This window comes from Galeopterus variegatus, unplaced genomic scaffold (assembly GCF_000696425.1).
Source record: "Galeopterus variegatus unplaced genomic scaffold, G_variegatus-3.0.2 Scaffold1799, whole genome shotgun sequence".
NCBI classification, from domain to species: Eukaryota; Metazoa; Chordata; class Mammalia; order Dermoptera; family Cynocephalidae; genus Galeopterus; species Galeopterus variegatus.
Window position 1 is genome coordinate 231,145 of NW_007727910.1, and position 13,805 is coordinate 244,949.

At 56.4% G+C, this 13,805-nt stretch overlaps 2 protein-coding genes across 2 annotated transcripts; one reads left to right on the top strand and one right to left on the bottom strand.

Annotated features, from left to right (window-relative positions):
• The first annotated feature begins 952 nt into the window (after positions 1-952).
• APOBR (apolipoprotein B receptor) lies at positions 953-4,628 on the top strand. The gene is made up of 4 exons (XM_008579043.1): positions 953-1,009; positions 1,349-4,126; positions 4,209-4,474; positions 4,559-4,628. Exons 1-4 carry the CDS (start codon positions 953-955, stop codon positions 4,626-4,628), a joined length of 3,171 nt encoding a protein of 1,056 aa, XP_008577265.1.
• A 1,006-nt stretch (positions 4,629-5,634) lies between these two features.
• On the bottom strand, positions 5,635-9,932 carry IL27 (interleukin 27). Its single transcript, XM_008579034.1, has 5 exons — positions 9,902-9,932; positions 7,777-7,949; positions 7,595-7,693; positions 6,651-6,809; positions 5,635-5,910 (listed from the first exon to the last, which is right to left on the bottom strand). Exons 1-5 carry the CDS (start codon positions 9,930-9,932, stop codon positions 5,635-5,637), a joined length of 738 nt encoding a protein of 245 aa, XP_008577256.1.
• Positions 9,933-13,805: the final 3,873 nt, after the last annotated feature.

A 13,805-nucleotide genomic window follows, 5' to 3' on the forward strand; every position in this document is an offset into this window, starting at 1 on the left:
GGGGGGGGGGGGGAAGGTGGGAGGGGAAGAGACATAAATCAAGGTCACTTCACATAGTCCTAAATAGGAAGTCATTCCCTTACTTTCCTCTAGGCGGTAAAGCAGCAAAGTGGCATCTTGGATTCTCTTCACCACGTCCTTCCCTGCTAATCTCTACTATGGGCTTCCAACAGCCTATGCCCACCCCTGTCAGCTCTTTCCCACCCCCAGGCCTTTAGACTGCTGTTTGCAATGTGCCCCCTGTGGGGCGCTTCCCAGGTCACTCAACTAAGGAAAAATGGGGTCCCACTACCCATGCAGGGCTCTAGAAATTAAGCAGCGTTTCATACATGGCGTCTGCCGTCAAGGAACTCACAGGAGAGTGGGAGGTAGACACAAATAACCACAATACAAAGTTTAGCGACGTTCTCTTTTGCAAGAATAACCACAGATGAGGGGATAGGCGTTGGAGCCACCAATCAGCCTCTTTGTCCCCTTGGGGAAGCATTAATGACGCTGAAATGAGAAGCCAGAGCTCCCACCAGCCCCCTCCTCAGTCCCACTTCTTGTCCCCAGGCAAAACAGGAACCACAAACCCCAGCTTCCTCTCACAGAGTGGCTGTGGCTTAGGGGAGACGGAAATGGCTGAGGTGTGGATGTAAGACCTGAGTCACTTGAGTTCGCCACATGCCCCCTCCCCCATCCCCAATGCTGAGGTCTCCTGTTCTCACTTATTTTCTTTCCGTCCTCCCCCTTGGCTTTTGGCTCTACACGTGCACCTGATGCACGCCCACTTCCCCACCTGAGGTGGAGGCTGCTGTGGGCACTGGGGGGAGTGGGCAGGGCCTGGGGTGGGGATGTGTCAGGGAGAGATGAGGGAAGAGGAAGTGTCTTGGGTCCTGGGGAAGACTGGCTTGTCTTGGTGGGTGGGGACGGTCATTGTCAGCTTTCTGGACACACAGAGACAGACAGGATGGACTTCCTCCGGCACCACCTCCCTGGGCTGCATCGGGCCTTGAGGGGAGCACTGGTGAGAGGGGCAAAGAGATGCCAGAGACTTATGCTAGCGGGGGCTCCCTGGGGCCTCACTTTCCCTCCTCTTTGAGCCTCTCCTTAGACTCAAAAATCCTTTCCCCAAATCAGGTAGCCTCCTAGCCCAGTCTTTTCTGGATTTCAATCCCCCACCTCCACAAATGCATCCACACATCTCCAGTCTAGGCCCTTTCTTATTCCTTCTGCAGATCCTATTCTCCCCCTCCTCCCAGATCCCAGAACCCCCCTTCATTATCCTGAGCTTCTCTGGTGCAGGGTCCCCAAGGAAAGGGCTGAGCCTCTCTTAGTGCCTTTGCCCCTCTCCCTTTTCCTCTAGGGTTCCTTCAGCACCTTTGTCTCCTACCTCGTGGGAGATGACGTCCCCACTGTAGAAAGGGAGGCACGCGCAGCCGAGGAACGGGGGGAGGTAGCTTCAGGAAGGCCAGAGAAGGTTGTAGAGGAGGAAGCCCAGGAAGCCCTGGAGGGCCTTAGAGGCAGCCACAGCAAGGGAGATGATGGGCCAAGAGGGCCTGGAGAGGCCAGAAGACGTCAGAAGGGAAGCTCAGCTTCAGAACAGACCTGGGGTTGGGGAGAAGGCAGCTCTCACGGGTCGCAAGAAGACAGGCAGAACACTGGGGCCTGGGAGGCAGCCAAGGCTGCTAGGTGTCTGGAGCCAAGTGCCCCCTTGCAGGCTGAAGCAGGGTCTGAGGATCACCGAGAGGGGAGAAGCCAAGCCCAGGAGAGTCAGGAGCTCAACGTGCAGGAAGTGAACAGAGGGGAGACGCTGAGAACCTGGGAACAGGAGGAGGAGGAGGAGGAAGAGGTTAGGGCAAGAGAGCCAGGGATGGCCAGAGGGGTGGAGTCAGAGTGGCCCTGGCATGGGGAGCCAGAGGGGAAGGCTGGTGCTGACGGGCAAAAGGTGGCAGGGGACAACAGGGAGACAGAGCAGGTGGTCAAGGAGGCAGTTGTAGAGGAAGCTGAAGGGGCTGGGAGGGAAGATGAGGTGTTAGTAGTGGTAAGGGGCAGCCAGAGCACAAGGGCACAGGGGACACACGGCCCAGAGGCAGAGTCTGAGGACCGGGCAACTTTGGGCAGGGAGGAGGCCAGGACAACCTCATTCAGAGAGGGCACTGATCTCCCAGGAGTCAGAGAGACAGAATATGGGCCAGTCCCCGAAGAAAGGATCCCAGAGGCTCCTGGGAGAGCCTGGGTCCCAGAGGAGGCCCTCGAGGGAGACCAGGAGGAAGAGGTGGATGAGAAGAGTGAGGCTGAGGTAAGCCTTTTCCCCAAACAGATCCAGGCCCTGGGAACTGAGGGGTTGGAAGAAGCAGCTGAGGGCCAGACAGCAGCAGGGGAGGCTGCAGGAGACAAGGAGGCAGGAGAGGGCTTTGAGGGGCAGGCAGACCAGTGTGGGCGAGAGGCCGAGGAAAGGCAGGACTCAGAGATCAGGGCTGATTGGGCCAGTCTGGAGGAGCCGGGACAGGTGGAGGAGGCACAGGAGGAGGAAGGGCATTGCTGGGCCACAGAGGCTGGGCTGCCCCTACACAAGGAAGCTGAAGGTGATGCTGACTTGGAGATATCTCCAGAGGCCGGGCCTGAGGAGGAGTTCGCTGGGAAGAGGAATGAGGAGGCTCACACAAGCCGAGAAGCATGGCAGGTGCAGTGGGGTGGCCTCAAACACGAGGTCACTGAAGGCCAGGAGCCCGAGAAGGTGGGAGGTGTCCAGATCCTAACAAAGTACCCCAAGGAAGGGCAGGGGGGTAAGGAAGAGCTCTGGAGCATCCCATCCCTGAGCAAAGACGAGACCAAAAGGAGCCTGGAGGAATATCCTGGGCACACGGGGCATGGAGAGCCTGAGGCCTCTGAGGCAGAATCCTGGGAAAACTGGAGGAGAAAGCATGTGGAGAGAGGAAACACCCAGGAGGAGAAAGCAGGTGCTGAAAAGGGGGAGGATGCAAGGGGCCAGGCACTGGAGGCCGAGGCCCAAGAAGGTCGACAGTCTGCACGAGCAGAGGTCCCAGAGGAAGGCGGGGAGTGGAAGAGGGCAGCGGAAGCAGGGTGGGGAGCAGAGGAGGGAGAGGCCTCTCAGGCAGAGAACCAGGAGCTGGAGGGAGGCCACGGGGCAGAAGCAGGGACAGGCCAGACACTGGAAGAGTCAAAGGCCAGAGAAACCAAGGATAGGGAGGTGGAGACCGCAGGGCCTTGGGCACCAGATGGAACGTGCAGGAGAGGCTGGAGGCTGGAGGTGGCGGCACTGAGCGGGGACCCATGGCCCAGTTCTTTGGCTGCCGAGATGGTAGAGGACGAGGCAGGCCTGGGTGCAAGGGCTGCTGGGGCTGGGGAAGCTTGGCTGTGCAGGAGAGGCTGGAGGCTGGAGGTGGCGGCACTGAGCGGGGACCCATGGCCCAGTTCTTTGGCTGCTGAGATGGTAGAGGACGAGGCAGGCCTGGGTGCAAGGGCTGCTGGGGCTGGGGAAGCTTGGCAGGGGGAGCTTGGGAGAGGCCGGGACTCAGAAGGGAAAGAGGAGGCTGGGGCAGGTGCGGAGCTGGCTGAGGCTGCGGGACAGCACAGAGGAGGTCAGGAGTTTGGCCTGGAGGACCCAGCAGAGGAGGAGGTGACCAGCAGAGGTGACCAAGCTGAGGCTTTTGAGGCCAGGGAGGGTGAGCCTGGGGGAGGGCAGGCGGAGGTTGGGGAACCTGCAATGGTAGAAGGAAGCTGTGGGATGGATCACTTTACCTTGGGCACCCAGGCAGTGAGGGCAGAGGGCACCGTGGCCACAGTGGAGGCTGAGGGGCTCCCAGGACAGCAGGTGCTGTTGGAAAAAGAGGCTGAGGGATGGCAAGCGACAGAACAGAGGGAAGGCAGTGAGGGTCGGCATGGGGACCATCACCTCGAGGGAGAGGCACGGAGGTCCCTTGATGTGGAGGATGTCGAAGTGACTGGAGGCCGGAGAGCGGAGGCCAAGGAGACTGACCCCGAAGGCCTGGAGGATGTCAAGGGCCAGGAGGAGTGTCCCACAAGCCAGGACCTTGCGGAGGCTGCGCCTGGGCCACATGGGGACGCTGAGACAGCTGTGGCTACAAGAAGGAGACGTTCTCCTAGCAGCTGGAGTGAGGTGAGGGCTCATGTAGGACCCAGGGTGGGATGGAGAAGACTCCAGAAGCCAGTCCCACAGTCCTCTGGGCCCTTCCCTGCAGGTCCTGCTCCCTGGGACCTGCCTGGATGTGTCCATCCCGAGGAACCGTGTGCTCCTCTCACGAAGCTCCTCACAGCGTCGCTCCCGCCCCTCTTTCCGTCGGACCCCAGCCTCTGAGCAGCAGGAGGAGCCTCCCAGCCCCCAGCCCGAGGAGGGGCTGTCAGCCCCTGAGCAGAAACTTCTGCAGCTAGAGGAACCCCCAGAGCCAAGACCCATGAGGCCTGAAGGCACCCCAGTGCCAGCCAGGAGAAGGCCCTTGGGACATGGGTAGGAACAGGGTGGCTGGACTGGGGCTGGGAGGAGGCTGTGGGCACTGGGGACCAGCTCCCATGGCCTGTCTTCCACTTCCAGGTTTGGCCTCGCATACCCTGGCATGATGCAGGAGCTCCAAGCCCGACTGGGCCAGCCAAAGCACCAGTGACCAGACCCTCACACTCTGGGAGCCTGTCCCTGAGTGGGGCTCAGAAGGACCAGTAGGGCCCTGCGCCCCTGACACCCTCAGCCACCTTGCATGCATCCTACCACCCTCTAGTCCTTGATTTCTTGGTGTGTCATTCATGGAGCAGACACCAGATGTCTGTGAAGACCCTGAACTTTAGGAGTCTGATCCTCCAGTGCTGGCTGGTGGACCACCTACCCCACTGGGACCCCTCTCATGGGTCCCTGCCCTGAATACCTCCCAACCTGTCTCAGCTGTCCAGTAGACTGGGAAGAAGATGAGAGGGGACAGGGACATTCTCCCACAGCCTTCCGTTTCTAACTTCCTCCCCCTTCCTCCCCACTTCCCACCTGCCCAGCCCCTCAGACCTGTGCAGGAGTAACACCCACCTCTGGAGCTGAAGCCAGCTCCAAGGGAAGGGGTTAGGAGGGTCTGAGGAACGCCATTTGCAATCAGAGGTTGATGGGTAGCAGACCAGCTGTGCTGAGCTTCCAGTAGGGTAGCTCAGCCTCAGAACTCTGCTAGTTACTATGGCAAGCGCCAGCTGAGCAGGCCAGAGTGAGGAAAGGCAGGCCAGGAACCCCAAAATGTAGGAGCAGAGAAGCATCCAGGGTGGCCAGAGGCTGCCGACTCCATTCAAGGCCACCCTGCCCTTGGGGTGTCAGGAAAACGTTCCCTGAAAAGAAGTTGAGGCGTGGGGGTGGGGGAGCATGCTTTATTAGGCACCTAGCATGGTGGCCTCACCTGAGGAGGAGTAGCAGGCTCCGAACAATAAATAAACCAAGATCTCTCTAAACAATAAATAAATATCCAAGCAATAAATATCTGCCAAGGACTGAGGGGCTTTAAGTTATTGGGTGGGGTCTGGATCTGGGGGCTGGTGGATCTCCGCCTTGTCTAAGGCCAATGAGCTGGAGGCTGTCCTGTTGGCCACAACGCCAGTCCTGGAGTCCTAAAGGGTGAGGGGAAGGACTGAGAAGTCACTCTGTCAGGGCTGGGAGCCAGGGGTGGGGATCCCCAAGGCCTGGACTGTGTGCCCAGCCTTGGACAGCAGCAGCAAGTCCCGCACGGCCCGAGCCAAGACGAGCTCCAAGGAGTGCAGCAGCTGGTAGGTGTAGAGGAGCTGGGGCCAGGACACCTGCACCAACACCTTGGCAGGGCCGCTCCAGGGCCCTGGGAGCAGCCCCTTCCCATCCTCCTCTTCCTCCTCCTTCTCTTCCTCCTCCTCCTCCTCCTCAGGGGTGTTGGATCCTGCAGCCAGCACCTGTGACGAGAGGCCCGTGGGTCAGAGAGAACCAGAACCAGAGCAATCCTCGTTCCTTGAGATGACATCAGTGACCGCGAGTCATGATTCCCCTGGACAACCCCTACTTCAGATCTTCCATTATGTCATCATCTTACGGGTCCTGCCTGACTTTTTGGTTCAAGAAAATGGAAGTCACAGAGCAAGATGATACTCAAAGAACCGGGTCCCTCCCCCAGGATGGCTCTAGAGTTGGGATTCAGGAAGTGCCTCTCTGCTCTTAGAGATTGTCTCAGGATCAGAAATGGGCAGAGGGAAGGGTGACATAGCTGGTTCTCGGGCTGCTTGCATTTTCTATTCTCCTTTTGTTAGGGGTGAAATGCAGATTTCCTTTTGAGGTGTTTGGGAGGACCTGGTGATGTCAGGGGGCGAGAGGAGAAAGGGGAGCAACTTCGCTGTGGGGCTGCTCTTGCCAGCACTATCCCAGATGCTTCTGAGCCCTTCTGTCATTTGAGGCAGAGGTTCTGGGGGTGGGGCCGGGCCTGGTGCCACTACACACTCACACACACTCGCACACTCATGCGCTGTCACTCACGCTCACACACTCACTCTCACACTCACACACATTCACTCGGAGGATCTGGAGCATTCCCCTCCAGACTTACCCAACCTGTGGGCAGGGGGTGTTTTACAAAGGGACCAATGAGCCTGACTTCTGTGCGTTGGTCTCCGGGGTCAAGGAGGGCGGGCGGGCACTGTACCTGGAAGCGGAGATGGTGCTGCAGATCCCGGAGGTCCAGCCTCATGGCCCACAGCCGCGTCCTCTCAGAGCTGGTCCAGCCCCCCTGGCTCCCCAGCCCTCCCAGCAGGGCATGGAAGGGCCGAAGTGTCCTGGAGAGGAAGCAGAGTCTTTCTGGGTCCTATGCAAGGGGAGGGAAAGGGTCAGGAGAGGCCTGCAGGCCAGGAATGCCCCACATCAGACCCAACCCCACCTCTATCCAGGTCTCATTTCCATTCCAAACTCCGGCCTCCATTCCGTCCCGATCCTCAACTCCATCCCCATTCCCTTCCTGTGCTCATCACCATTCCCAGCTCCACCACCTTGACCTCTGTCCCATCTCCTTTCCCAGCCTCATCTTCAGTCCCACACCCAGACTCTTCTCTGACCCCAACCCATTCTCCATCCCCACATTGCTCCCCATCTGCAACCCCACTCCATTCCCTTCTCCACCATCCCATCCTGTCTCCTGCTCACTTTTTTCCCTATTTCCAACTTCTTTCCCATCCTCATTCCCATTCCTAATCCCAACCCTATCTCTCCTTCACATGGAGACTCATTCTCACCATTTTTCCATCCACCTCCAACTCCATCCCCAGCCCCATTCTCTTCCCATCCCCACCAGCAATCCCCATCCCTTCTCTACCCCCCACTCAATTTCCACCTTCATCCCCAGCCTTCTTCTCGTCCCTAACACCAGCTCCATCCCTCCTCCATAGTACTCTATCCCCACTCCCATCCCACCTCTTTCCATTCCCAGCTCTTACCCTCTTCCTAACCCCATTTCCTTATTCTAGCTTCATCTTTATATCCAACAACATATTCAATCTCATCCAGATTTTATGCCCAAATCCATCTTCAGCTCAATCTTCAACTTCATCTCTATGCAGCCCAGTCCTTGCCCCATCCCACCAGCTGCGCACTCACAGAGAGGTTGCGCCAGGCCTGGAAGGTCAGGGAAACGTTGGGGAGCTGCTCTCCCAGTGGCAGCAGGTCCAGGCTCACTCCTGGCAGGTGAGATTCAGCCTGTGGGGCAAGCTCTATTAGTGGGGGCCAGAGGGGTTGGGGGTCTGCCCATCCCCAGGGCCAGCTGCTTTAGGAGAACTTACAAAGCGGTGGGCCTGGCCCCGAACCTCGGAGAGGAGCTTCCTGGCAAGATGCAGGCTGACTGTGAACTCCCTCCGCAGCTCCTGAGGGTTCAGGGGGGGCTTTCCTGGGGGCCTTGGAAATCCCCAGACACCAGCTCGCACCAGGAGCAAGGAAAGCAGCAATAGGCTGAGCCCTGGAGAGATGGAGGGACAAAGGGAGAGCTTGGGAAGAACTTGAGAGAAGGAAGGGAACGGCTTTTCTGAGCCCGTGTTATGTCTGAGCACTGTGAGGCCACTTTCATAGGCATGCTGTCCCCTCAAAAGCATGATGGGGCTGTTAAGGCAGCCATATGGCATAGCTATGCAGAGCGCCCACCTTTGCAAGCAGACAGAAGGCTGGATCTTGACCCCCACTAAACCCCTTGCCAAGTTCCTTTTTCAGTGAACAGCCTGCACAAGTGCATGTGGCAGCCTGGGTGCTGTTTATTCTCCCCTATTTGCAGATAAGGACAGTGAGGCTTAGTGAGGTTGACTCATACAAGGTCAGATAGCCAGAGGGCGGGGGAGTCAGCACTGGATTCCAGATCTGTCCAAATGCAAAGCCCATGTGCTTTGCCCAGGAAACTCAGAGGAGCCAGCCACCTGTCCCAGGAGTGGGCACACTCTGTTCTGCTAAGGATTCCTTGGGCTCAGCCAGGCAGCTCTGATGGCTCAAACTGGCCACTAGGGCCCCAGGGGTGGGCTGGCAATGCCGGAGGCTCTACCCCAGGGAGTCGGAAGGACAGGTTAGTCCAGCCTCCACCAGGCAGGCGGATCACCATGCAGTGGAACCTGCCTGGGGCACCTTTGCAGTGTGGGAGGGAGAGGGATAGGGGGGCTCTGGGAGACAGAGGAGGGCCTGGTATGGGAGGCAGAAGTTTTGTTTGTCACCCTGGTCTACCCTTGAGCAAGTCACCTCATGTCTGTGCCTCAGGGCCCTATCTGTAAAATGGGGGATTTGACTGGCTGACTTCTGAGAGTGCTGCCTGCCCTGTGTTTTCCTGGAAAGAGGGGACAGGGGCCACGGGCTTGGGCTCCGGCAGAGCGCAGTGTTCAGCAGTTTCTCAGGGAGAGGAAACCTAGCAGTCATGGGAGTTACACAATTCTCCTCAAAACACAAACCAAAACTGGCCACCAGGTTCTCCCTGTCTCCCTCCTCTCCAAGTCTCTTTCCTGTCCATTCTTGAGCTCAAACCCCTGAGCTCTCTTCCTTGAAATCTCCCTCAGTAAAAGTTAAGGGGAGCTTCTGGGGACAGCCACTCCCTTCATGAGCTTCCAGAGGTGGTAGGCAAAGCCTAAGATCTCTGGCATTCAGGTTCCCTGGCTTGGGGGCCACTCTGACCCTCTGGCATCCTGGAGGTATAAGGCAGAGTGGGGTTCTTCTTAACTCTGGGATCAGAGTGGGTGCCCCCAGGCTGTGGTGGATATCGCCCACCCAGAATTGAACTGTCACACCTCCTACATACTCCCACTTCCTACCTGAGCTCTGGAGCCCCCAGTCCCCTCCCTACCCTGAGTCCTTGGCCCTGGACTTTGAAGGCTCTGTCCCCATCCTCAAGTCCTTGGCCCCTATGTGGCCCAGTCACCTGCTTCTCTGACTACAGCTTGGGTTCTAGCCCCTGAGTTCCTCAGCCACTGACTGCAGATTAGATCTCCTTCCAAGCTTCAAACTGCAGACCTTTGACCAAGTTAGGCTGCTGATTCCTTGGCCTCAGCCCCCACTGTCCACTCCTCCTGCTCTTCCTCTAGCCGGCCCTACATCTCAGTCCTAGCTAAGCTGTCTGGTCCTGCTCATTCACTCCAAACTCCTCATTTATCTGCATAGTCCTGGTCCTGGCCAAGCCACCTGTCCAACCCTCCCCGTTCATGCCAGCCAAGGCTTCCCACCCTCTGCCCAGCCCTGTCCAAGCCATTATCCATCTACCCCTGCCCCCTCCCTATTCACGCCAGCCTCATTCCCAACCTCAGCCCAGCTGCATCCTTAGTCTTGGCTGAGTTGTTGCCCCCCAGCCCTCGGCCCCCACCCCCACTCGTCAAGCCCTCCCATCCTCTGCCCAGTCCCAACCAAACCTCCCACCATTTACCCCTGCCCTGGCCTCAAACTCACGCCAGCCAAGGTTGCCTGCCATCTGGCCCATGTCAGGACCCAGCGCCTTCGGCCAGCCATCTCCTGGGTAGGGGGAGTCTTATACTGGGGGCTGCACCCGGTTTCACTTTCCGTCCCACTTGTACTTTCAGCTTTGCATTTACTCAGTCTTCCCTCCTCGCCACCCCTTGCTAAAATGGGGAAATGTAATTTCCCTTCCCAGAGAGGGTGGGAGGTATGGCGGGGGGTGACGGGAAGCTGGAGTTTCGGTCAATCCAAGCTCCTGACCCAGTGCTGAGCTCCCAGGACCAGCCCTTCCCACAGGTCCCTGATCTTGGGTGCACTGTCCAGGTCTCCTCACTGGTAAGTCCTGAAGGCTCAGCCCCCTCTGCTTCTCTGCTCTGTCGCCACCATCCTAGAGCCATCACCAACTCACTGTCCTTCAAAGGATGGATGGCCAGGTAAGGGGATTGCCCACCAGAGGGGAGTTGGGGTTTTGAGTCATCATCCGTACTCTTCTAGTTTACCAGACGGCTGAGGGAGGGTTCAAGAGAAGTCAGAGCTCACTCAATGGGTGCTGGGATGAGTCTTTTTGTGGGGCAAGCAGGGGCTCAGTCTGATGGTATCAGGACTGGGATTGGGGTCTAGGGTCAGGGCTGGATGAGACCAGGCCCAAATCCAAGTCTGGGCAGGGTCAGGTCTCGGTCTTTGGCCAGAGGCAGATATAGGATTAGAGCTCAGTCAATGGCTAGGATTAGGGCTCAGCTTGTGGGCAGGCTGAGGTTGAATGAGGTCAGGATCAGGGCTCAGCCAGGACCCAGAATAATTCTGGTGTTTGCTTTGTGGAGACCGCTGTCAAGGCTGGACTGGATGAACCACAGATCTCCCTTCTAGCACATCCCTGCCCCCAGCCCCACCCTGGATTTCCCATCTTTAGGGACAGGATGGGGGTTTCTTGGTCTTCCCCAAGGCCCAGTGCTGCTACTTTCCTTTTGGGACCTGTGGGGTTTCCCTGCTGGGTCCCTGTTGTGAGACAGAAACCAAGGGGGCTTCCCCTTCCTGCACCCTGACTCCTTGCCCCGCCTGGGCACTGCCCACCAGGGCCGCCTGGAACCAAGCACCAGGGAAGTACCAGCATTTGCCAGGGAGCATCCCCTGAGGGCGGCAGGAGGAGAAGGAAAGGAAAGCCCAGATAGGGTTCCCTTGCAGCGCCCCCCAGTGGTGGCAGCTCATTTCCTACATCCCCTGCAGCTGGGGCTCCCCAATGCTGGGAGGAGTCCCGTACATCCTGAGACAGATGGTGAGGACAGACAGAGGGCTGGCTGGCTGGTCTTCTGCACATCCCCCAGTCTGGCTGTCATCCTGGTGGCATGGCCACCCCACTTATACCCTTGACCGCATGGGTACTCCCTTCTGCTCTGTCCACAGCCCCTCCCACCTTTGCCGTCACCCAGAAATGCCATACCTCTTAAATCTTGAACCCCATCTCCCACTCTTTGACCATAACCTCCCGGCCTCCCAGCCTTGTCTTAGGGTTCCTTGGGCCACCCGTCCCTTGCTGTGTTCTCTGTCCTTCTCAACGGGCCTGCAGCTGATTCCTCCAGCCACGCCCCTCACCCTAACCCTATTCCCACTCCGGGAACTTTGCACTCAACTTTTGAATACGATGAACCGTCTTCCTTGCCTTTGCACAGCTGTTCTCTCTGCCTAGGATGCCCTCACCGCCTTCTCTGGATTTCCCTCTCCCCACCCTTCTCTGCACCTGTTGTCACTAGCTTCACCCTGAATGGCTCATCCCTTCCTGCTATAAATCTTATCTCAAGTGGAGATTTCATATTTTTCTATCTTGCTAATGCTCCACTTGCTCACACCACTCCAGTCATACTGGCCTCCTCCTAGAACATGCCAAACACACCCCTGCCTCAGGGCCTTTGCACTAGGTCTTTTTCTCCCTGGAACACTCTTCTTTCAGATATCTGCAAAGCTCATGCTCTCCTTAAGATCTCTACTCAAATGTCACCTTCCCAAATGGGGCCTTCCCTGACCACCTTACCAAAAAATGCAACCGTGCACCTGGAACTTTCTGTCCCCTCCCCTGCAACATTTTCTGCCTAGCATTTATACATTTCAGACATCTAACATTTGCCCATTTGCTTTTTATCTGTTTTCATGCATTAGAATATGGGCTCCACTAGAGTGGGGATTTTTGCCTGTTTAGGGGCTCTTGATAAATCATGATTGAACAAAACCATCTTCTGTCTCCATGCCTGATCCGGGTTCTGCTCATGGCCAGTGGATGGAGCAGCAGGACTGGGACTAGCATGAGCCCTGAGGTCTTACAGTCAGCCTTCCAGTCCAGCCCAGGCTCTGGCCACATGCCACAGGGGTGGAAAGTGGGCACCTGGGCTGCTGGGTGTGGCCCTGGGATCTAGCAGATCTCCCCAACAGGGGGCCAGTGAAGGCCATGCCAGCCTCTGTCCATATTGCAGGATGGACCTGGGCCAGTCTCTGACTACCTGGGCCTCAGTTTCCACAAGTGGGTCTTAGCTGATGGGCTGAGGTGTGGGCTGGAGCCAGTGGGAAATGGAACGGATTTGGTGAGAGGTGAGAACGGGTAGAAAGGAAACCAGGAAGCCTGAGGTGTAGACTCCAGTGAGTAGCTAACCCTTTTGGTGATCTCAGGTGAGTCACCAGCCTGCTCCAGACCTCAGTTTCCTCATTGAAAAGTGACAGCAATTTTCAAGTGCTGACACTATTATTACGTAGGAAAATTAAAACCTGGGCAATAAAAAAGAAAAGAAAAGAACCATCCACCAATTTTCTGGTTATTTTCCAAGCCCTGTGATATGGATTGTGTCCCCTAAGTTTTATGTATTAATAGCTTGATCCCCACTGTGACTGTTAAGAGGGTGGGAAATCCTATATGGTAATTGCAAGGTGGGGACTTGAGGTGATCAGATTGTGGGACCACGCCTAGTGAATGGATTAATAATGGTGGTCATGGGTGTGGTTCCGAGGGCTTTAAAAGAAGAGCACACGAAAGGTTAGTCACTCTCTGCTCTACCATTTCGCAATGTGATACCCTGCCATCACTAAAGTGACCATCAAAGAAGGCCTTGCAGAGCTGCCCAAAGACTTGGGGACCTAACACCCACACCGGCATGCAGAGGATGTTGAGTCAAGGCAGATGATTTGCCAGATTTGAGATTTAATGCCTGCCCTGCTGGGTTTTGGACTTGTTTGGGACCTGTTACCCCTTTCTTTTGGCCTACTTCTCCCTTCTTGAATGGGAATATGTACCCTGTGCTTGTCCCACCATTGTATCTTGGAAGTAGATAACTTGTTTTGATTTCATAGATGAGACTTTGAGACTGGACTTTTGAGTTAAGACTTTGGGGATGGAATGAATGTAGTTACCTGTGAGAAGGACATGAACTCTGGGGGACAGGGCAGAATTATACAGATTGTGTCCCCCAAGTTTTATATGTTAGTAGTTTGATCCCCACGGTGATTGTTAAAGGTGAAAAATCCTATTATGATAATTGAAAGGTGGGGCCTTGAAGAGGTGATTAGATTATAGGGCCATGCCTAGTGAATGGATTAATAATGGTGGTCAGCAGTGTGGTTCTGAGGGCTTTAAAAGGAGAGCACATGAAAGGTTAGTTTCTCTCTCTCTGCTCTGCTATCTTCTACCATGTGAGACCTCTGCATTGCTGTAAAGCCACCACCAAAGAAGGCCCTTACTGTAAGTGTTCCCTGAACTGTGGACTTCCCAGCCTCCAAAACTGTAAGCAATAAATCTTGTTTTCTTACGAATCACCCAGTTCCAGGTATTTTGTTATAAGCAATAGAAATGGACTAATACAGAAAGTTGGGGGCCAGTTAAGCCACCACCAAGACCCTCACTAGATGTGTTCCTGGGACT